General features: G+C 44.2%; 1 protein-coding gene across 8 annotated transcripts in view; it reads right to left on the bottom strand.

Annotated features, from left to right (window-relative positions):
- Positions 1–25,047, bottom strand: part of Smarca4 (SWI/SNF related, matrix associated, actin dependent regulator of chromatin, subfamily a, member 4) — a 98,355-nt gene that overhangs the window by 42,288 nt on the left and 31,020 nt on the right. For all 8 annotated transcript variants that reach the window (XM_041657702.1, XM_041657700.1, XM_041657708.1 and 5 more), the window contains exons 10-16: positions 24,100–24,267; positions 23,945–23,995; positions 17,120–17,250; positions 16,925–16,982; positions 10,165–10,286; positions 6,368–6,518; positions 2,653–2,816 (exon numbers count right to left, since the gene is read on the bottom strand). In XM_041657702.1, coding sequence (XP_041513636.1) covers positions 2,653–2,816; positions 6,368–6,518; positions 10,165–10,286; positions 16,925–16,982; positions 17,120–17,250; positions 23,945–23,995; positions 24,100–24,267 — 845 coding nt within the window. The remainder of the gene's footprint in view (positions 1–2,652; positions 2,817–6,367; positions 6,519–10,164; positions 10,287–16,924; positions 16,983–17,119; positions 17,251–23,944; positions 23,996–24,099; positions 24,268–25,047) is intronic.

Below are 25,047 nucleotides of genomic sequence, written 5' to 3'. Positions count from 1 at the left end.
AAGTATTCTAATACCAGGCAAGGCCTGCTAAAAAGATAGGAAAGTCAACTAAGAGAAGTCAAATCTGAACAACTGAAAAAACAAAAGAAATGAATCAGTGTTAATGTACAGACCAAAGCATCAAATAAACACTCCTGTCCTCACTGAAAATAAATGGAGTGGCAAAAGGGAAGAAATCAGAATGCTACTTGTGACATCCATCTTGAACAGCTCCATATCCACAGCCCTGAGCATCCAACACAACAAATTAGTAGAGCTGGGCTTGGTGGGGCATGCCTTTAATTCCAGTACTAGGGAAGCAGAGGCCAAGGTTCTCTGGGTTTGAAGCCAGTCAGGTCTACATAGTGAGTTCCAGGACAGCCAGGGTTACATACAGAGAAACCCTGCCATGAATAACATAAAAACAACAGAGTAGTAGAGAAACCACAAGCACTCAGAAGTGTTCCTGCCTGAATGGCATGGTCAGGATTGCAATGGGCATGATGTGAGCAACATAGACAGGAGAGAAACTGAGGGTACTTCACTTCCACAGTTATAGGCATAGTCTAGCAATGGAAAATTTCAAACCCACAATGAGGACGAAGCAGAAGCCAATGAAATACGCATGCATACAGGACACTTGCCTAGCATTCTGAAAACCTGGCTCCACACTCAGCACCTCTAACAAAAAGTAGTGCAGAGGCACTCAGGAAGTTGAGGCAGAATCTTTTTTTTTTTTAATTTATTTATTTATTAAAGATTTCTGTCTCTTCCCAGCCACCGCCTCCCATTTCCCTCCCCCTCCATTGAGGCAGAATCTTGAGCTCAAGGCCAGTCTGCGATACATGAGTCTATCTTAAAATAAATGACAATAAAAATGTATCAAAGTTCGAATTATGGAATTATGGATGAACTATGACAGGCCAGAAGCATGGAGCCCTAATAACTGAGCCTGGACCAAGTCACAAACATTAAGAGAAAACTGGTGGAAGTGACTGAGGTTAGAGTGCACTCTGGGGCGCCATGCCAGTGGTGGCCCTCAACTGTGACTGAGCCTGAGGAAAAAGGGGAACTGAGAGGTAAGTATGAGGGCCTCTCAGTGTGTCTGTGACTGCGGTCACCCACCACCAGAAAAAAAGGATGAAATTTCAGGAAAGGAATTAAGCAAATGGAGAAAGAGGCAGCTCTTCCTAGTGAAGTACAATAAGAACTTGAAGAAGGAACCACGTCTGGAACAGCCCTGGAACAATCACTGCTGGCAGGACTCATACTGTGCCTGCTGTGATGTCTGCAGCATCAGAGGAAAAGGGGCATTAGCTCGAGCCTGGTGGCTACCACTAGACATTTAACTAACAACACAGGGAAATACTCAGCATGACAGTGAAAGCGCCTGGAAGATACCTGGAAGCTGGGTCGAGGTTGCCATTCCCCCTTGGAAAAACACAACCCCCAGAGACTTCAGATAAACCCTAACCAAGAGATAAACTTTCTGTCCAAGTCCCAAAAATGACAAGTTTGTAAAGAACTAAGATTTGAGACTAGTGACTCTGGATGAACATATGATTGAGATACACTACTTGTTCGTTTCCCAAACGCTCAGACTGAATAATCACATAGAAACTATATTAATTACAACATTGCTTGGCCAGAAGCTTAGGCTTCTTATTAACTAACTCTTACATCTTAAATTAAACCATTTCTAGCAATCTATATATTGCCACGAGGCTGTGGTCTACTGGTAAGGTTGCTAAGTTTCCAATGTGTCCTCCTTCATGTCCTTCTACGTGGCTTGTCTGTCTATCTGTCTCTCCTCTCCTCTCTCTCCTGACTTCCCACCTGGCTTTACTCTGCTAAGCCATTGGCCCAAATAGCTTTATTCATTAATCAATGGTAATAAAAACATATTCGCAGCACACAGAGGGGGTCCCACATCATATGGTGGTGGTGCTCAGGGGCTGCACTCTAGGATGATGCCAGTCACAGAAAGACAACAGAATCAGACTATCTGCCTAGGCCAGGGACTGATTCAGGGTCAGAGTGTAACACAGGCTGGACCAATGAGATCTAGCCCAAGGGAGGGTTGAGGCAGATGAACTGCTTTAAGCCATCAGATTTCCAGCACACTGAGACCAAGAAATGGTGAGTGGGAGACTGCAGAAGGGCAGAACGTACGTATGGGCACCTGTGTTATATATGCCAAGCTGAGATGTATTGTAAGAGGACACTGGACCCTACACAGGGCACAATACGTATAAGAGAGTACAAAAGCTTTTGCTTAAGAGTCAAAAGTAGCCCTACCATTCCCCCAAGAGGAGCAAGGAGGCACTAAAGAAATCTAAGAGCTGACCCATGGGATATGGGTGGGCTCCCCACACCTGCCCTCAGTTAGAGGCAGACAGCAGTGGGCTGGTGTGTCTCCCAAACAGATGTACTGCAGCCCTCATACTCAGAACTCAGATGTGACTGAAACAGGGTCTTGTCCTAGTCTGGACCTAAGAGACAACCATGTAAAGACAGACAGAAGGTGGCCACAATGTGAAGACAGCTGCAAGAAGGCCACAGAGAAGCTCCAGACCAACCCCATGCCACACTCTGGACAATCCACTTCTATCCTGCAGGAAAAAGAAACCCCTGCTGCACCCAGACTGCGACCAGAGTCAAGATCATACATACGAGAGAGGCACAATGATGAGGAAGGGCCCGTTGATGCGCTTGTGCTCCATGAGGTATGTGATGAGCGCGATGGTTTGGATGGTCTTTCCCAGCCCCATCTCATCAGCCAGGATGCCATTCAGGTTGTTGTTATACAGGGACACCAGCCACTCTAAGCCCTTGATCTGTAAGGGCAGAAATGTGAGGACCATGTTCACACAACAAATATGCCACCTGTAGCTCCTCTTCAAGGTACTCTCCTGTGGACTGCCCAATTTTCCTGATGTGCTCACCCAGCCATACTTATTGTGAAAGTGCAGAGGACTATGCTAAAGATGGTTATGATTTTTTTTTTGTTTTACTTATTTATTTTTGGTTGTTTTTTTTTTTTTTTTTTTTTTTTTGAGATAGGGTTTCACTGTATAACAGTCCTGGGTGTCCTTGAACTCACTCTGTAGACCAAGCTAGTGTCAAACTCTCAGAGATTCACCTCCTCTACCTCCTGAGAGTTGGGATTAAAGGCATGCACCATCACTGCCCAGCTATTTATTTTTTATTTGGAAGTCATCTCAGCATTTACTGCCACCTGACAATAATATAAGAGCTATCAAAAGAATAAGACTGTTTCTTCTAGCAGAAAACACCTTTATACCACTGCTGCCTCACCCATGTCTTACTACTCTATCACCGCTAGCTAGAACATGCTGTGTCTGTCACAGGCTCTCCTATCAGCATGATTCAACTCAGTTGCTTTCTTGCCTTTGTTGTAGACTGAATCTCTTTTGCATCGTGTATTATATTCATGCAAACCACTAACTAAACCCTCTCTTTCAATTGTCCATAAAGCACGCCTGAATCCCAGATCTCCTTTACACGTATCTGAAGATGAGGCTGGTAGCTGCACAATTACATTCAGGCCCTGGCCAAGGCATGCTACGGTAGAAGTCACAGAGACCACACAAATGAGATGCCACCTCAGAAATTAACCTATTAATAAATGAATTCTAATTGTTTAGACGTATGTCATCATTTTATGTGTATGAGTATTTGCCTGTATGTATGTATGTATGTATATAGCATTATGTGTGCCTGGTGCTTGTGAAGGACAGAAGAGGGTATTAGATCCCCTGAAACTGGACGTAGATTTGAGCCACAGTGTGGGTGCTGGGAATCAAACTGAGGTCCTTTACAAGAGCAACAACTGCTCTTCACCAATTGAGCCATCTCTTCACCTCTAAATACTTTCTTTAGGACAGGATTAGGAAAGAGAAGCTCAGAAGTAAGACGTGCTCAAGAGTGGGCAAGGAGACCTCAAGGGCTCTTTAGTGTGGGCAAAGGTGACCTAAAACTTCTGCTTTGAATGTGTGTGATGTATAGATCATGTATGAACGCACAGTATGTGTGTGGAAGCCAGACACTATTTATCAGCGTTCTCTGTCACTTGCTGCTTCCTCAATATTTACTAAGATAGGATCTCTCACTGAACCCAGAACTTTATGATTTGGCAAGACTGGCAAGCCAGCTTGCCCTGGAGATGATGTCACCATCATCTTTTCTTTTAGTTCTTCAAGACAGGGTTTCTCTCTTGTAGACCAGGTTGGCCTTGAACTCACAGAGATCCACCTGCCTCAGCCTCCTGAGAGCTGGGATTAAAGGCATGCGCCACGATCACTGGCCTAATCCTCATTTTTAAGTAGCAAGTGCTTTATTGACTCAGCCATGCCTCTAGCCCACTACCTAAAACCTTCTCATTCTCAGGAGTGTGGTGGGGCTTGCACATATGTATAGTGGACTAAGAGCGAATGGCTAGCTCTCAACAGCCAGCAGCACTGCCTGGCACAGAACAATGAACCACACAGAAAAGCCTGCCACTCCATGGGATACTTCAGTGCCAGAACCATTAGTGCTTCAGGGGAATGTGAGATGAAAACATCAAATGACCAATGACTACCTAAATGTTATTGTAATGTTAGTAACAATACGAAGGTTGAAGAGGTGATCAAGGGATACACTGCTTGCCTACTCACACAAGTCCATGGGTTCCAGCCCTAGCACCACACACAAAAATTTATTACATGGATGTATTACACGTGTGTGCACTTGTGTGTCAGTCAAAGAACAACTTGAAGAAATTATGCCTTCTACCATGAGTGTAAGGGATTGTACTGAGGCCACCAGATTTGGCAACAGGCATCATCACGTACCAAACAATCTTGCAGCCTCCTCCCAGATGCTTTAATTTTTTCTTCTTTATTTTTGTTTTAAAATTTAAGACAGGATCCCACTGTGTATCTCTGGCTGGTCTGAAGCCCATTATGTAGATAAGGCTAGCCTTACATTTACAAAGATCTACCTGCCTCAGTCTCCCAAGTGCTGGGATTAAAGATTTCATTTTTGGTTTTTCGAGACAGGGTTTTTCTGTAGCTTTGGAGCCTGTCCTGGAACTAGCTCTTGTAGATGAGGCTGGCCTCGAACTCACAGAGATCCGCCTGCCTCTGCCTCCCGAGTGCTGGGATTAAAAGTGTGTGCCAGCACCACCCGGCTCGCAGATATTTCTTTGTGTGTGTGTGTGTGTGTGTGTGTGTTTTGAGAGAGTGTAGCTTTGCCGTATTAGAACTAGAGCTATAGAAAAGCCTGGTCACAAACTCAAAGAGCTCTGTAAACCTCTGCCTTCTGAGTGCTGGATGGGACTAAGGGTGTGCACTAAGGCCCTGCATAGGCTATTTTTTTTTTTTTTTTTTTTTTTTTTTTTTTTTTGATTTTTCGAGTCAGGGTTTCTCCGTAGCTTTTGGTTCCTGTCCTGGAACTAGCTCTTGTAGACCAGGCTGGCCTCGAACTCACAGAGATCCGCCTGCCTCTGCCTCCCGAGTGCTGGGATTAAAGGCGTGCGCCACCACCGCCCGGCTTTATTTTTTTTTTTTAATAGAGGATTTTTCAAAGTATGGGAGCTTTCCAACTGAATATAACATAAGGAAAAAAGTTTGGACTTTTTTTTTTTTTTTTTTTACATATTAGGAGGACCGGGCAACTTGCAATGCTATTAATTAATTACACTGGCCTGTGGCGTTCCAAATGCTGATTAGCCTCTGGAAGCTGCATAGACATAGAGTCTAAGAGTTCTCCTAGGGAAAGTGGGCAAGAACAGAGACCACAACCAAACAAAAACAGGAAGATAAAATCTTTGAATGGAGTGAGTAGGCTCCCTTGTAGCAACTCAGAGATGCGACTACTCTCAGATATGGAAAGAATTTCCCAGCCAGGCTGGTCTTCTTGCCTTTAAAGAAAACCCTCCCACAATAAGGGTCATTCTCTGCTCCCAGAACAAAGTCCTGCTCAGAGGTCCAGGTGATGATGGGTCTTGAGGTGTGACGCAGAGCATCCACAGAGGCCCATCCCGCATTGAAAGGCTAAGTCCTTTGTGCATATAATGCTCCTCTGCCTGGAACACCTGTGGCGTACTCAAGTTTTAATACCTTCTGGCAGCTAACCTTTCTGACCATAGCTGCTTTAGACCAGGAAACTATCTGGGTTTAGTGCTATACATCTTTCATTAGGCAGAAGCAGATGGATCTCTGTTGAGTTTGAAGCCAGAGTGGTTTACAGCATGAGTTCCAAGCCAGCCTGGGACACAGTGAGACAAATCCTGTTTCTGAGAATACAAAAATTATGGTTCTTCAGGAAAAGTGAGTATTGCCTAAGTATAGCCACCCGTCATTCCTGCTGCCTCCTGCCTTACCTGATACTGTTTGAGGACACCGTTGACCATGAGGGCTGACTGCTTGTCCACTCTCTCTGTGACAGCATGGGCCACAGCATAGTAGGACTGCAGACCACGAGCAAGGGCTTGGGACACACCGTACTCATCATCCACATCTTGCTTGGCATTCCTGGAGGGGACATAAGCTGTGTGAAGATACACACTCCTTTCTGTGATAATATACTTCCATTAGCTTCAATTAGCTGCCTCTGTCTGTGACTTATGGACTAAACTGCGAGAAACACAGAGGTGGGAATCACAGTAAAACTAGCAGCTGATCACAACCTAAGGACCAGATGATTGCCTCTGACATGACACAGGCTAGTGAAGGTCTGCCACTCACCACGACAGAAGGTACTGGTGCTTAGGAGCAGCTGCTCACAGAACCAGCACTTTGTACCTGTGTGCTTTTGAGATACAACCTGAACTTACCTTGCTGCTGCTGCTTACATCCATCTTTATCTTCTTGAGACAGGGTGTCAGTATGTAGCTCTAGCCGGCCTCAATTTGTCATCCTCCTGCCTAAGTCTCCCATTTCAAAACTGGTTCATGAATTCTTTTTCTTCATTTTACATTCTGAGGTTTGAAGGGACCGTTTATTTGTATGAAGGATACACACGAGCCATCACATACATGTGGAAGTCAGAGACAGCTCACTCCTTCCAAATTTGGGGACCAAATTCAGGTTACCAGGATTAACATCAAGGACCATTACTAGTCATCTCACTGATCCTTCACTTTTCTTCTTCTTCTTTTTCTTTTCTTTTTTTCTTTTTTTTTTTTTAAAGACAGGGTCTCACTATTGTAGCCATGGCCGGCCTGAAACTAGCTACACAGACCATGTTGGCCTTGAACTTGTTGCAATCCTGCCTCCTGAGTGTTGGCATTACATGCATCCAGTTCATTCCTGGCTCAATAAATTCTTTTTCTTTTTTAAAGATTTGATTTTTAATTATGTGTATATGAGTTGCAGGGGTCTGTGCTTATGAGTACAGGTGCCTGACAAGGCCACAAGGTGGTATTGAATATTCTGGAGCTTAAGTTACAGGCAGTTGTGTAATTCTGTATTTGACAAGAACAGTATGTGTTTTTGATTGCTGAGCCGATCTCTGGTCCCTCTTTTTCTAACAATTAAAAGCCAGTGGTATATGGGTGGCATATGAAGGCGCCACCAAGTATATGAAATCAAGGGAATCAAACTCATGTGGTTAGAACTGGCAGTTCTTTTACCAGGAGTCATCTTAATGGCCCCTTATTTTTCATTTAGAGTGATTTAAACTGCATGATGTAGCTATACTCACCTACACCTCCAGCATTCAGGAAGGAAAATAATTTTAGAATTGAAACCAGCCTGGGCAATAGAATGAGATCTCATCTCAAAATTTAAAGAAGAAAAAAAAATTTAAAGTCAGGCATAGTGGCACACACATTTAATCCTGCCTCTCAGGAGCCTGAGGCTGATGGATCTCTGTGAGTTTGATGTCAGTCTGGTTTACACACTAAGTTACAGGACTGCTTGAGCTACACAGTGAGAGCCTATCTCCAAAAAAACCCCAAAAACTTTAAAATAAAAACAACAACAAAAAAAAGGAGTAGTTCATGTTCAAGACTATCTCCGCTACAAAAAAATAAATAAAAATAAAACACAGAATTAAAAAAACAGAAATTTCAAGTGATTTAAATTCACTGCCATTGACTCATGAATCCCAATGCTCTCTATGTGGCAGTGTGCGTCCACTCACTGTGTATGCTGCTGCTTCGTTCTTATCTTTTTAGCAAATAGCTACAGCCAGGTATGATGGCGCCAGCAAATAATCCTGACAATCCAGAGGAAGAGGCAGGAGGATCTGTGTGTTCCAGGCTAGCCTAGTCTACGTGCCGAGTTTCAGACAAACCAGAGGCAGACAGTGAAACTCTGGCTAAAAACTCCTAGGGAACAGTCACATTAAGCTATCGTTTTCTTGCTCGATGACTGCTTTAGAAAAGGTCTCATGTGTGCACATTTAAATGTGTGTGTCCCCGTGTATAAGGAGGGCCAAGCATTCTTCAATTACTCTTCACTCAACAAGGCAGAATCTTTAACTTTGAATTCAGAGCTCACTAATATGGCTAGTCCAGGTAGCCAGTGTGATCTGGGGATCCTAGCTCTCTGGCTGCCATGAAGTGGAACTAAGGCAGACCATCTTGTCCACCCAGCATTAATGAAGGTGCTAGGAACCCACAATCTAGTGCTCATACTTCCTGTAATCAAGCCCTTTCCTTACTAAACCATGCGTGTCCCCAGCCCTTGGAGGGGAGGTTCTTCTCATGTATGTCTCATGTAGATTTGAAAGTAGAGGTCGAACATTCCTTTTCTTTCTTTCAAAATCTTTTTTCATTTTTTTTTAAAGAAAGACTTATCTACTTTATGTGTATGAATACTTACTTATATGTATGTTTGTGTACTATGAATGTGTCTGGTACCCATGGAAGTCAGAGATCCCCTAGAGTTGAAGTTACACATGGTTATAAGTCATCATGTAGGTGTTGGGAACTGAATCAAGGGCCTCTGCAATGGCAAGTTAACTAGCTAAGTCTCTAGCCTGCCCCCCCCCACCCCAGGTTAAGCATTTATTTCTTCTTCCTCTTTTTTTGTTTTTGTTTTTTGAGTTGAGATTTCTTGTGTAGTCCTGGATCTCCTGGAACTCAATGTTTAGACCAGGCTAGCTTTGGGGCGCTGGGATTAAAGGCATGTGCCACCACCTGGTTGAGCAGTTCTTATCTGAAATTGCCTTGTGTTTAAGATTTTGGAGTTCTTTTCAGTTGGTGAGATATCTATAGAAATCTTTTTTTTTTTTTAAATCTTTATTATGTAGTGTGTTCTGCACTGTTTATCTGCAGGCCAGAAGAGGGCGCCAGATCTCATTACAGATGGTTGCTGGGAATTAAACTCAGGACCTCTGGAAGAGCACTCAGTTCTCCTAACCTCTGAGCCATCTCTCCAACCCATTTATATAAATCTCAATAATTTCACAGTTCCCAATCACGAAATAAAACAGTACTGTGAAAATGGAACCATTTGGAGTTTGGGACATTTCAGATTTGAGTAACTCAGCTTTTATTTTATTTCTCTATAATGGTCCCCCATCAACTTCTCACTAAAGAGATCAAATCTTAATTTTCAACTGTGCTTCCAAGAGCAAAATTTTTGTAGAAGAGAGAAACTGCATGCCCAGCACCAGGGGTGAGTCCAGAGCAGAGAGCAGATCATGTGACTACACAAGACAGTAGCACCTCTCTGCATCTGCAGACACAGGGCCACACCCCAGATAGATGCTTACTGACAAAAGATGCACACTACTGTCTATATATTTGTGTGCAAACAAAACAAAAAGGATAGAGAACGCAGCTACTCTCTCTGGAAGATGATACAGGGCTGGACACAGGCTTCTGGGAGGAAACTTCAGGAAGCTGCTGGAACAAGAGAAGAAGGGCAAGTCTGTGCTCTCGCCCAACTATACTTTGAAAGCATATTAACAAGGAATCATTTTCTATAACAAATCACTATAGAGACAAATGAAATCTGTAGGAAACAAATGTGGTCCTACACTGGTTGCTGAGAGAACTGGGGAATGACACCTAAGGAGAGGATGATCAAGTCTAAGGCCAGTCTAGGCTATGTAGTAAGATCCTGACACAAAATAAAAACAATGGAAGGGGAAAGCGTGGGACTTTGGCCACTTGTTTTGGTGCCACTTTATAGAGCTTGCAGGTGAGGACAAATGGGGACTCCTTACTCAATAATGTGTCGCGCATCCACCTCAGAGACGTCATCGCTGTCTGGGTCTGGAATCTTCTTCTTCTCCTCCACAGGCAGTGTAGGGGGCTGTGCGGGTTGAGGCTGCTCTTCCTCCTCCTCCTAGCAAGAGAGGTGCCATGTCACCCAGCTTGATTCCCTAGCATCCTGCTGGGCTCCCAGTGAAGAGATGCTCATATAGCCTTGTTCCCCCCAGTCCAGTAGTGTCTATGTCTTAACTGCCCTTCCCTTTGAACAGCTAGATTATTGACTTGAGTTTCATGGCAGCTTGCAGGTTTTTTGCAAGGGTATCTTGGGGCGTTTCTATGCCTGTTGCTCTCCAATGCAGACTCCACATGGCTCCTCGAATCATGCCATGCCTTTAGTGTCTACCAACTCAAGCAGCTTCCCAGTTCATAGCTGACCTCACTGAGCATGCATGTGCTTTACCTCCAGTTCTACGGACAGGCTCTCACTCGTCTGGAGACAACAGGCATCTTTCCAATACTTATAAATTGATTGAATGTTACCTTCCTTAAAGGGCCTCCTTGCAGTTACAGAGCAGATAACACTGGGACTCTGCATAGCATGTTCAACAAATATATTCAATGCATTTCCCAGTACTGAGCCATTCTTGATCTACATGAACCATAGCAAATTCTTCTCCTCTACTATCACAGAATTGCTACAGAGATTTTTAAATATTGTATGTAACTGCCACATGCCTCTAACCCTGGCTACACAGGAAACTGTAGAATACAGACTATAAGTTTGAGTTATCTGGGCAATATAGCTGAATCTTGTTTCAAATAAAATAAACAACCAGGGCTATAGCTCAGTTCTAAAGTATCTGCCTAGGATGTGTGGCGAGGTTCAATCTCTATGGTACAAAATGTGTGTGTTATTTCATAACTATCTGCTAAACAGTTCTAATAAAACTCTGACAAAGTTTTGCCTGCACCATGCAAACATAACTCAAGATCACTGGGGATAAGGGGGTTGCTAACACCGAGTCTGGAAAGGCAGCAGCCACCCAATGAGTCACAGCATGGCTAGAATTACACAGGAGTTGGTCAAACAGCTAAAGCAGGAGGAAGAGGTCAGGATATTCCCTTTCTAGAGACATGAACTGAGCAAGATTGAAAAAATGGCTATTCAAGCTTCAAGAGTTAGGCAGGGCACAGCACATTCTAACATTCACCGTGGAAATGCTGTTAACTTCTGGGGAAAACAGGGCACAGGGCTGCAGCTTATTTATTTGAAACACTTCAACTAGCCCACCCATTCCTAATATGAAGTCTGCTGTGCTAAGCAGCCATGGAGACAGACAAAACTGACAGGTTCTATAACCAGTCTGGTAGAAATAAAAATATTCTACAAAAAAACAAACACACACTTGTGTCTCTCAATCTATCAGACTACCGAAACAACAGATTACAAAGAATGGAAGTTCCCTAGGCATCTCCTGCTGGGAGAAAGGAAGAGCACCAGTCACAGGAGCAACTGATCTCCCAGAAAGATTCACCCACTTGTCAGGCCACCTTACAGAATGAAACTGAAGCTAAAAACAGTGATATCTGGGACCATACCAACAGATACCTGCCACTACTGGTTAGCTTCGGTCAACCCAACACCAACTAGAGTCATGTGAGAGAAGGGAGTCTCAACTGAGTGGTATCAGGTTGGCCTGGGGCTGTGTTTGTGGGATGTTTTTCTTTATTACTGATTGATGGGTGAGTGCTCAGCCACCCTGGGGACAGGTGGCATGGAAGTGCTTTTACTGGGAGTCGAGAAGCAAGCCAGTAGCCAGGCTCCTCTGTGGTCCTGCTTCACCCTCAACTACCTCAGTGACAGACTGTGCTCTGGAAATTTTAAGAGCAAATGAACCCTTTCCTCTCCAAAGGTCATGGTGTTTATCACAGCAGCACAGAAATCTAAGACAGTTACCATGATTCTGGAGAGGGTAGGGATATAATCTTTCAAAGGAGCTAACTGGGAGTCTCTGAGTTTAAGGCCAGTCTGGTCTACATTCTAAGCCAGTGGGGGGGTGGGGGGGTGGAACAGAGCTAAGTAAGTAAACAAGAAATAACAAAGGCTGTCAGGTGTTCCAGCCTCTTTCCACAGACAGTGAAAGGTAACCCAAGCCGGAGTAACTACAGCGTGTGCAAAGCTGCTGGAGGAGTTAGGCTTTTGTTCAATGAGCACAGAATCAAAGAACAATGAGATTATCCACTTCTCACTCTGACAAAACCAAAATAATTCACAGACAAGTCAGAGACACAACAAGAAAATAAATATCAAGACAGCTTGGTATGAAGGCCACTAAAAAGTCAAAGACAGATAATCTATAAGGCAAGAGATACAAACAATTGGGTGGTGGAGGCAATAAAAAAGAGAATTGAAATAGCAGGTGGCTGAATTCTCATCTAAAACAAGAAGCCAACACAAAAGGCTACTAAATGGTCTGAGAAGTTAAAAGCATATACTGCTCTTGTGAAAGAGCCAAGTTCAGTTCCCAGTGTTCATGTCAGGCAGTTCATAGCTGCTAGTAACTTTAGCTCCAGGGTCTGTGACGTCCTCTTGTACTTACAAGTCACAACTGCATACAGAGATACATGAACATGCACAGAAACAAAAACAATGAAACAAAAAGGTCAACCAAGAGTGGAATCACAATGCTCAAACTGCTTGAAAGAGGAGGAAGCAGGGGAGGAGTTATAAAACACTATTTCTATGTTTAACTAAACTGCCCTTCCAAAATACAAAAACACCCCAGAAAAAAAAAAAAGACTGAATAGCACCTGTTGCTGGCATACAGGCCTTATTAAATTTCCTTAGAGGGCTGGGGTGTGGTTCATCAGTAGACCACTTGCCTGTATGCATCAGGTCCTGGGGGCCAACCCAGCAGACGTGAAAGATTTAGAACCAAACAACCACTAACACAAAATTTCAGGACACAAAAGTGAAAGGCATGCTCTCAGGTAATTTAAATCCATGGAAAGAAGCAGCACCCGAAGAGACAACAGAGATGAGAGCCCACTGCAAACACCTGCAACTCAGGTCCAAGGAATCTGCTACCCTCTTCTGGTTTTGGCGTACACACACAGACATACATTCACACAGACAGAGATAAAATAAATCCTTGGAGAACAACCCACAAATAGCATCAGAAATGGTAAATATATAGATTGATGTAAAAGACTATAAATATACTTTCATCTATTTCTTCTATGCTAACATCTTTCAAAGGATTCAGGGTGCATAAAGCATTAATTTAAAAAATGCTGTGCTACATCCCAGCACTCAGGAAGTGAGACAGGAGGTCACAGGTCCAGTCAGTAGGAGTGTCACATCCACTGGAGCTGGACCACCACGAACCTATCAAAAAAATCCAACCTAAAAACTAATGTAATGAAACAAATGCCTACTGTAATGAGAGATTACAAAGAAACTACTAAATAATAAAAGCAAAGCTCAAATGAAAATTTGCAGAAAAAGTAAGTCAGCAAACTGATAAAAGATAGTACCAGGAAAGGAAGAATAAAAAAAGATTGGGAGGCAGGAAGGAAGGCAGGCAGGCAGGCAGGCAGGCAGGCCAGGCAGTGGGTAGGTGGAGCCGTGCTAGTGATGCACACCCGAAGCCCAGCACCTGGAATCGTAATAAAGCCAAGGCAGCTTGGAATATAAAGCAAAACTGCCTCAAATGCTCACCTGCACAAACATGCAAGAACAAAGACGGGAAAATTACAAAGAAATCAAATTAACCAATAGCACAGTGGTTTGTAAATGTTACATAAGCCTCCAACCCAAGTTTTATGCCTGGAGACCACTGTATGAGAGACCTAACTACTGCAAGCTGTCCTCTGATTTCCAAATACATATGGCATATGTGCCTACCCTCACCCACACAAATCATATACACATGATAACAAATTTTTAAAAAAGTTCAGATTCGATGACAACAAAAATAAAACACTGGGATTCTGAGTCTGGATCCCCACCCACTGGGCAAGTCTGTCCCTTTGTGTGCTATGTGTATGTGGACATACTTTTGTTTTGAATAAAGCTTCCCCGAGCACCAAAAACATAAACATAAAATAGTTGCTGGAGCTAGGGCTCAATGGTAGAGAGTACTTCCCTAGAATGCGTGGGGCCTTTTCTAGCCCCAATATCAAAAACAAAAACACATTGGCAGAGGCAGGTGAATCTCTGAATTCGCGACCAGCCTGTTCTATATAGTAAGTTCCAGGACAGCTAGAGCTATTATAATATAGAGACCTTGTCTCAAAAATACCAAAAAGCAAACAAAAAAACAAATCAAACTCATTAAAATTTCAGAGACACACAACAATGCTTATCTAGCATGTATAAGGCCCTAGGTTTTTGGAGTGGGAAAATTGAAAAGTAACATTTATGAAGTCAGGTGTCATGGCATGCAACTATAATTACCAATATTTAGGAGGTTGAAGCAGGGAGATTTAGAGTTTGAAGCAATCCTGGCCAAACAGTTCAAAGCCAGCCTGAGTTATACATAGTGAGAGACAATCTCAAACCAAAGTTTTTGAAATATAGATCAAGGGTGCATAGTGTTAAACATAGAGGTTTAAACACTATTTATATCCCAAAACAGCCTTACTCACATCAATAATTTAACTCTAGATCAATCAACAAAGTGTGACAAACCATCAAAGAACCAAAATCCGGAATGCAGGAATCATCACCTCTGACCCTTCAGTATGATAGAGGTAGTCAGAAACCATTAAACACAATGTTGGAGGTTGGGGATACTGCTAGGTGGGTAAAGCACTGCACACAAGCGTGAGGACCTGAGTTCAATCCCCAGAACCCACATAAAGCCAGGTACAGCAGTACATGTCTGTAATCCCAGTGCTCCTAAGGTGAGTTGGGAGGTAGAGATAGAAGAATCCCTGGAACCTGGGGGGCCAGCTCACCAGGACTACACAGCAGTCAACAAGAGCCCCATTCTCAAGGTAGAGGAAAAGATGAGATCTCAGGTTATCACAACTTCTACACAGGCACTGCTACATGTATGTATATACATGTATGTGTATATACATACACAGAAAAAGAGTAAGTAATCAAGCATACTAGAAGATATTTGTAAATTATACACTAGGTCAGAACCGTATTTAGAATAAATAAGGTCTGAGAGCTTATTAGAATGGCAGCCCAATTAAAACCAGGCAAGACTTGAAGAGACTTCCCCTGAGGAAGATGGATGGATGGAGCACATGTACATATGAGGATGCTTAACATCACTACTTACTAGAGTAACACAAATCAAAACCAAATGAGATGCCACCACACACCCACTAAAATGCTCATAAGGAAAAGAACAGACAATACAAAGTGTTGGTGAGGACACGAAGAAACCGGAACCTGTGAAATGATACAGTCATTTTGGAGAATAGTTGGCAGTCTCTTAGAAAGTAAACATAAACTTACCACATGACCCAGCAATTCCACGCCTAGGAATCTACCCAAGAAAAATGAAAACATATGTCCACACAAAACATGTTTGCAAATGTTCACGTTATTCATTATAGCAAAACTGGAAATTTAAATGTCACCCAATTGGTGGATGGGTAAACAAAAAATGGTATAGTCATACAATGGAACACAACGCAGCAATAAAAAGAACAAGTTCTTGGTACACACCACACATGGACGGACCTCAATGACATGCTACACAATGGTGCTCCAATTCCATTTGCAGCGTATCCACAAATGGCTAATCTAGAGATGGAAAGCAGATTGGTGAGGGGTATGGGGGTGTACCGCTGTAATCCCAGTAGTTAGGAGGACAGTGAGTTTGAAGCTACCATGGGCTATACAGGGAGACTCGTACAACGAGAAATAAAAAAGCAAAACAGTTTTGGGGCTTCCTGGGACAAGAGGGGAGGGAAAGCAGACAACCACAGACAGCTTAAGGGTTGCTTTCTGGCTGACCACACATTCTAACACTAGTGTGAGGGGCTGATCCACAGTCCCAAATGTTCACTAAGAAACTAGACTTCAAGGAAGCTGTTTAGATTAGAACAAAGCGTTCTCGGCTGGGCATGCTAGCACTCCTGTAACTCTAACTAGCATTCAGAGCCAGGAGGAATGTACCAGAATGTGTAAAATAGCAAAAACCCTATCTTAAACAAACAAATGGATTGTGTATGTGTGTGTGAGTGTGTGTATTCACCTAAGACTGGGGAGACTCTTACTGGGAAGACAGGTGGCACTCAAGACTCCAGCTGACATAGAAACCACAAGTCCTCTAACATAGCACCACAACTCATGAGGGAAAAGCTGGAGAGGATGGCACAACATCCACCTAATGCTGTGGGGAGAGGAAGGGAAACAAAACCCAGGGAGCAAGGGAAAGAGTCATCAAGAGGCATGAGAGAACACTGGGTGGCTGCTGCACATATGGAACAAGCACACGTGACCATAAATCACAGCACTGACCAAGAATGAGCAAAAGCAGCAAAGCATTCAGAAGAGTGATGCTGAGTGCTTGAAATGCGGCTGGTGCAACTGAGGAAATGACTGAAACTGGATTGGCCCTAAATGGAAACAGTCCACAGGTCAGCAAAGCTGTGAAGCACCCTTCCAGCCAAGCCCAGGGTCTCGGCTGCCCCTATTACACCAGGCCCAGCCAGCACACAGGGCACAGGGGGCATAGCCCACAGGGTGATGGGCACAAACAAGGTGGAAGGCCCAACAACAGGAAAGATAAAGCAGCTTCTTACCTCCTCCTCCTCTTCAGAGCCACTTTCTTCACTATCTGACCTGGGAGCGACTTCATACCTGGGAAAAACAGCAATGAACAGATGCAGAGTCCCTGCAAGGAGCGGCTTTACTCTCCTTGAAACCTGGTCTGATCCCCAAACGCAAGCAATTATCGTCCCAGCGGCCAAGTTCCATGAAGGAGGCACCCAACTCACCCTGGGTTCATCTCAAGCCAGGCTTCTAGCTGCCCGGCTTTTGGGGCATCCGTGCCTGTGAGGATCTTGCCACTTTCTACATGGATCACCTTCACAGGGAGGTCACTCATCTGGCTGGTCTCATCCAGAGGCTGAAAGAGAGTGACTGTCATGACCAACGGCTCCCCAACTCCCACCCTGGGATCTAAAAAAGCCACTTAGAAGGGCTGTAATCCTAGCTGTTGGGAAACGGAAAAAGAGATTCTAAGTCTGAGGCCAGTATGAACTACATAATATCAGAAAACAAGAAAAGAAGAGACACAGATCACTTTTAGAAAGGTTAAAAGTAACCAGGCAGTGGTGAATGCCCTTAATCCCAGCTCTCAGGAGGCAGAGGCAGGTGGATCTCTGAGTTTGAGACCAGCCTTGTCCACAGAGTGAGTTCCAGCAAAACCAAGACTACACAGAGAAACCCTACCTCAAAAATCAAAAACAACAACAACAAAAAAAGAAAGTGCTGAGACCTGACACTTTATCCTAAAATTTTAATCAAGTATCCTAAAGTGAGTCTGAGTCTTAGTTATCTCAATTGTTTTTTAAATTTATTATTCTATGTGTATGGTTATTTTGCTTGCATGTATGTCTGTTTATTATGTATGTGCCTAGTGCTCCCAGAAGTACCTAAAAGAGGGCATTAAATCCCCCAGATTGAATTACAGCAGCCACGCCAGTGCTGGGAATCAAAACCAGGTCCTCTGTGAGACAAATCAATGACCCCAACTGCTGAGCAACTTCTCCAGTCTCCCAGGAGGCTGGGAACAGTGACACTGGTACCATGAACTCACATGAAGAAGCACTACAGCTGCCTTAGCATGATTCCCTGAAGCTTAGTTCTCCAAAGCAAGATGGCAGCCTTAAGTTCCCCACATGGCGAAGAGTAAGTCGCTTTTTAAGCACAGTGGCTCACACTTGTAATCTGTGGTCTGAAGGCTCAGACAAGAGGCTGAAGCATGCTGGGTGGTAGCAGCACATGCCTTTAATTTCAGCACTCAGGAGGCAGAGGCAGGTGGAGCTCTGGTAGTTTGAGGCCAGCCTGGTCTACAGAGTGAGTTCCAGGACAGGCTCCAAAGCTACAGAGAAACCCTGTCATGAAAAACAGAAACAACAAACAAACAAACAAAAATAAATAAATAAGGGGCTGGAGAGATGGCTCAGTGGTTAAGAGCACCAGCTGCTCTTCCAGAGGTCCTGAGTTCAATTCCCAGGAACCACATGGTGGCTCACAACCATTTGTAATGAGATCTGGCACCCTCTGGCGTGTGGACATACATGGAGGTAGAATGTTGTATGCATAATAAATAAATAATTTAAAAAAAATAAAGGAGCAAAGAAAAATAAATAAATAAATAGATAGATAGATAAATAAATAAATAAATAAAAAAGAGGCTGAAGCAAGAAGATTACCAGCCTGAGCTAGATGGTAAGACCTTGTTTCAAACAACAAAAATAAACTAAGATACTACCAACTACCACGAAGTGGCTCTGTGCAGCACTGTGCCAGCCCGCATTCTTCTACAGTAGTCACTCAAGACAACATCTGTGCTGGCTAATGTTCTGTCAATGCAACAGAAGCCAAGGTCATCTGAGAGCAGAGAACTCAATGAGCACATGCTCTCCAAAGACAGTCCTATGGGTAAGCCTGTAAGTCACCATCATCACTAAAGACTGATGTAGGAATGCCAGTCACAGCCAGGGGTGCCACCCAGGGCAGGTGGTCCAGGGTTCTATAAGAAAGCAGGCTGAGGGCTGGAGAGATGGCTCAGCGGTTAAGAGCACTGGCTGCTCTTCCAAAAGGTCCTGAGTTCAATTCCCAGCAACCATATGGTGGCTCACAACCATCTGTAATGAGATTTGGCGCACTCTTCTGGCGTGCGGGCATACATGGAGGCAGAATGTTGTATGCATAATAAATAAATCTAAAAAAAAAAAAAAAGAAAAAGCAGGCTGAACAAGCCAGGAGAAGCAAGCCAGTAAGCAGCATTCCTCCTGCCTTCCCTCAGTAATGTGCAACGTGAGATAAACCTTTTCCTCTCCAAGCTGCTTTTAGTTGTGAAGTTTCAGCACAGCAATAGAAACCCTAAGACAATACCCCAAATAAAATCCCCCGGAATGGCCATCTCCAGGGGAACAGCCACAGCAGTATGCTTGAGGCCAGCCTAAATTAACAAGTGTGCGCTGCTCTGGCCTTCCTGAGATGCTTGGGAAAAAGTCCTTGCTTCAGAGAACAGGACGAAGGCAAGTCCCCTGGAGTCATAAAGTGAGAATGATGGCTGGATTAATTTAGCTCGGCTGTACAGCCCGACCTTGAGTGTGCAAAATTCCAGCTTCTATCCCTGGTAAAAATTAAAAGCCAGGGAAGGGGACAGCTGATTTTTCATGCTTTTCCCCCTTCCCTGCCATGAAAATATAGACAGCAGGTAGGATGACTCCACAACCCAGGAAGAAAATCCTCTCCCAGGAACACATCTTGCTGGCACTTTCATTATTCTGCTCCCACCTCCAGAACGTAACAGAATACTTTTCATGTACCCAGTCAATACTACTTAGCTACTAAAGCCGGAGCCAAGCAAGGCATCAAAATATACAGGGCACAATATACTCATAACAAACGAAAGGGCAACAGACATTAAAAGAACTTGCATATAAAGAGTTAAACACAGCTGGGCGGTAATGGCACAAACAGGCCTTTAATCCCAGCACTCAGGAGGCAGAGGCAAGTGAATCTCTGAGTCTCAAAAAGACTAATTAATTTTTTTTTAAAAAAAGGTAAGGGTGGGCCTGGAGAGATGGCTCAGTGGTTAAGAGCATTGCCTGCTCTTCCAAAGGTCCTGAGTTCAATTTCCGGCAACCACATGGTGGCTCACAACCATCTGTAATGATGTCTGGTGCCCTCTTCTGGCCTACAGTCATACACGCAGACAGAATATTATATACATAATAAATAAATATTAAAAAAAAAAAGGTAAGGGTAATTGTTATGATTTTCGTCTCTAAGAGACGAGCCACACCCACTCCCTCCCCCATCCGCTGAGGCAGGCTGATCTTCAGCTTCCAGCCTGAGCTCACTCTCTTTTCCCACTTCCTCTTGGAGAGGCAGCTTTGCTTCTGCTTCTCCCTACTTTTCCACCCCCCCTCTCCCCCCCCATCCTCTTCTTCTTCTTCCTCCCTCCTCTAAGTAACAAATACCCAATTCTATTCTGTACGATATATCTGTCCACGTGTCTCCCACCCGCTTGCCACTGGGAATCTGTGTCTTCAGGGGACTCACTGTCGCCTGCCCAGCCACTCGTTGCATAGCTGGGTCTGCACGGCTCTCCCGGTCAGGGAACCTCACTGTCACCAGAACCAGCCCGCCCTGCAGCAAGATGCTCAGGACTCACCAGCATTTTTTAAAAAAATCATAAAAGTAATAATATAGTGGTCCATATCTCTCCTGCCATAACTCCAGAGTTGAAGATTGGAAGTTCAAGATCATCTTTGGCCACACAGAGATTTCAAGGTGAGCCTGGGCTAGATGAGACCCAGCCTCAACAGAAGAAAACAAGGGGACTGGGGAGTCACACAAGCTTAGAATGCCAGCACTGGGAGGCAGACACAGGAGGATCCCAGGGGATACCCTAACTGCTGAGTTCTCAGTCAATAAGAAACCCTGTCTCAAAGGAATGGGTAGGGCTTCTTACAATGACACGCAAAGCTGCCCTTTGGCCTACACACCTGCAAACACACTAATTCACAATACATGCGTGTGATAAACGTAATGCAGAGATGCAGTGAGGTTTCAAGTAACAGCTTCAAGAGATAAATGACCGCCAGGCAGGGTGGTACACACCTTAATGCCAGCACTCAGGAGGCAGAGGCAGATCTCTGTAATTTCAAGGCCATCCTGGTCTACAGAGAGAGTTCTAGGATAGTCTGAGCGGTTACACAAAAAAAAAAAACCCTGTCCCGAAAAACAAAAAACAAACAAGAATAAGTGACCTAAAATTAAGAGTGTCACTACTTCAAACATGCAAACACAATGAAACAAAAGGTTCCCCCCCTTTTTTGTTTTTTGGGACAGTTTCTTTGTGTAGCCTTGGCTGTTCCAGAACTAGCTCTGTAGATGAGGCTGGCCTCAAACTCACAGAGATCCACCTATTGAACCATCACTGCCCATCTAAAAGATCCTTGCAATAAATACATCTCACAGAGAGCTTGCCCAAACACCCGTGGAATGGAAAGCATCCAAATGTGTCTTTGTGCTCACAAACATGCACTAGGGCAGCAGTTTTCAACCTGTGGATTGCATCCCTTTTGGGGGTCAAAAGAACCTTTCACAGGGTTTGCCCAAGACCATTGGAAAATAACAGATATTTACGAAATGTAAAATTTGTAAAACAGCAAAATTACAGTTATGGAGTAGCAATGAAAGTAATTTTATGGTTGGGGGGTCACCACAACATGAAGAACTGTATTAAAAGGTTGCAGATTAGGAAGGTTGAGATCCATTGCTCTAGTGAAATCTGGACTCTTAAGCATACAGGGTTGTCCCCCTTCGAAGGAAGGGATTAAAAAACCTCCTTTCTGACCCAAAAGCTGGAACAGATACTCTTTCTAGCCTGATGACCTTTTTGTGCTATCTGCTGTGACTAGAGACTTTTCTAGCATCTAGATGGGCCCTCCAACCTTCCCACCCCCAGATCCTTATCAGAAATTTGTTTTTCTCAGTCAATCCACAAAACCTATCTTTATGGACTTTACAAGTAGGTTTTTTTGGTTGTTTGTTTGGGGGATGGGGTGTTTTGAGGCAGGGTTTCTCTGTAGCTTTGGAGCCTGTCCTGGAACTAGCTCTTGTAGACCAGGTTGGCCTCAAACTCAGAGAGATCCACCTGCCTCTGCCATCACCGCCCGGCTACAAGTAGTTTTAATGCAGTCATATCTGATCTGTATTAGGTTTAATTTGTTCCTCAAAGAGATTTATGCATGATTTGTTGTACATGCAGGATTGAGTTAATCGTTACAAGAATAAGCTGTAATTTTGCTATACTTAAATACGCCTAAAATAAACCACTTGGGTTATGAAGTATGAACCAACACTGGCTGAGTCATGTTGAGCCGAACAGTCTTTTTGATTGCTGCATTACTTTGATGACTGGGAAGGTCACAGAGCCCTGCATGCTTGCATGTATCATAAGTGTGCTTTCCTGGAGAGTATCTGGAATTTTTCCACCAAACACACGCCTTTCAAATGAGGGGGAGTAGCTACTTTTCAGGAGGCTTTAGACAGAACAAGGGGCATGTGTGTGACCTGACTTGAAAAGATGTCAGCCAGGCAGGAACTGGCAGAGAGCCTGGGGCTTGCATAGAAAACTCCCAGGAGAGGCAACAGCCTAGTTGTGAGGCCGGGTTTCCATCTGGGAAGGACTGAGAGGTTGCTTTCACATAATTAAACTTTTCTAATTGCTTTTTGTAAAACAGGATAGTGTATAGCCCAAGGTTTTGACCTTATGGTGATCGTTCACTTTGGCCACACACACATTGGACTCACAGGCAGGCAACACAACGTCTACCTTCTGGGCTGTTTCTTCTCTCACTCCTTTTCCTCCAAACACAGAGTACTGGAATGAGCTCAATGGTAGACAGATTCCCTACTCTGCACAGGCGATGGGTTTGATCCATAGCCACCCTACCCCCTAACACACACCACAGATGCATGAATGAGACTACCTGCCTTTGAATGGGAATGGTGTGGATAGCATCCCCTCTCTCAAAGCAGACAATGCTGTCTGCTGACTTCCTAGAACCACACACTAAGTGCATAAGCAAACTGAGCGAATTCCAAGGAGAGTCAAAACAATAAACCTCAAAACACACTCCCCAACCAATTGAAAACAAAGGCCGGTCTAGCAGATGAGACTTCCTAACAGGGAGTCAGAGTGGATGGCTATTCTGTGTGTGGTAGAACTAGACAAATACATTAAACCCATGATGGCTGATAGGAATGGAACTACTGATTTTAGAAAAGAAGGCAGAAGAGCAATTGGGTCAGAAATGAATGTATCTTCTGGGAACAAACAGCACATGCCTGGAGTCCAAGCTGCCCAGAAAATGCCTGATGCACATTTGAGGGCAGGCATGTGCACAATGCATAGTAATAAATGTAATCTTTAAAAAACGGTTTCTTCAGCCGGGCGGTGGTGGCGCACGCCTTTAATCCCAGCACTTGGGAGGCAGAGGCAGGCGGATCTCCGTGAGTTCGAGACCAGCCTGGTCTACAAGAGCTAGTTCCAGGACAGGCTCCAAAACCACAGAGAAACCCTGTCTCGAAAAACCAAAAAAATAAAAATAAAAAAAAAAAAAAACAGTTTCTTCATTTCGCTTTGTTTTTCAAGACAGGGTTTCTCTGTAGCCCTGGCTGTCCTGGAACTCGATCTGTAGACCAGACTGGTCTCAAACTCAGAGATTCAACTGCTTCTGTCACCCAAGTGCTGGATTAAAAGTGTATGCCACCACCACCTGGCTTAGAAAACTTTGAAGTATTAAAAAAAAGAACTAAATGGAAGGAAGACAATCAAAAGTGCAAGTTCAGCCCTGCGTGAGCAAGATGATTCAGTGTCTGCCATGAGAGCCTGACGATCTGAGCTCCACCCCAGGAACTCACAAGGAGGAAGGAGAAAACCTACACCACTATCACCCCACTAAAGAAATAATAAAAATGTGATTTCAAACATTTTTAAATGAACAAACTGAAAGAGACACATATCACAGGGTTGGCTAACATTTTTGTAAGAAAGCCCCACTTCTCACCTCGCCATCTGGTCCAATAGCAGGTGTCTGTCCTTCAGCGTTTTCCACCTTCTGCAAATAAGGAGACAAGGTCAGCCTGACCCTGCAGGCCCAGGCCACTAAGCATACAGCCAGGCCAACTAAAGGGTGCCCATTCCTAGTCAGGCCCAGCAAACCTTCTTTTTCTTTTTCTTCTTCTTCTCTTTGGCAACCTGGGCGGCTTTGTGCTGCCGCACCAACTCTGTGAGGTTGGCCACATATTCGTCTGTCTGCTGCAGGAGGTAGGCCAGGCGTTTGTCCTTCTTCTGGTCAATGAGCTTCCGGTAGCCCTCCTCATCTTCAGCCTGTAAAGCCAAGACAGGATAGAACACAGGCCTGAAAGGGTGCACACCTGAGGATTTAGGAGGGCTGCTGCACCCACCCCAGCTCCATACTGAACCTCAAGGGACCTGTCAGGCAACACAGGTCCTGCCATGAACCCTTCACAGAGGGCATAAATGAATTTTAGACTCCCTGTCCAAAAAATACATCACAAACCCCAACCTTCTTATCTGATCTGGGTTCTATCGCCATGACTCTCAAACCATCTTTTCTCTACCTGATCTAGATCTCCACAAATCTCAGCCTTGACCTTTACATATCTTTTTATGAATGAACAAGAGCAGAAGCTGGGCACAATGACATGCTTGTAATCCCAGCACTTAGGAGGCAGCAGCAGGTAGGTGGGTCTGAGTTCAAGCCTAGCCTGGTTTATATAAAGGAGGCTAGACAGGCTTATAATGAAACCCTGTCTCAAATAAAACAGAAAGTACTATGTAGCAGTTAACATTCCCTGGGTATTCCTTCCATAATCTATTTCTTCCCAATGGCCTGCAAGTCTCACATGATCAACTTCGCAAGCTTTTGGACCCTGTGTCCCATTTTAACACCATGAGGTTCCAGGGTCCCAGTGGCGACTGCCTGTAGCTGTACCTTGTGTTTGGTGTCCTGCTTCCTTGCCCTTCTCGTCTTCTCCTTGGACTCTTTCTTCTTCTCCATAGTGCTTTGCACTGTACACTGGACCCGACCCTCAACCTCTGCTCCAAGTCTGTCTCACAGCTGCCCAGCCCAGTCCTGCCCCAACT

This window comes from Microtus oregoni, unplaced genomic scaffold (genome assembly GCF_018167655.1).
Source record: "Microtus oregoni isolate MIOR12 unplaced genomic scaffold, Mior012 000008F_ref0000371, whole genome shotgun sequence".
Classification (NCBI taxonomy): domain Eukaryota; kingdom Metazoa; phylum Chordata; class Mammalia; order Rodentia; family Cricetidae; genus Microtus; species Microtus oregoni.
This window is presented reverse-complemented; position numbering and strand designations above follow the sequence as displayed.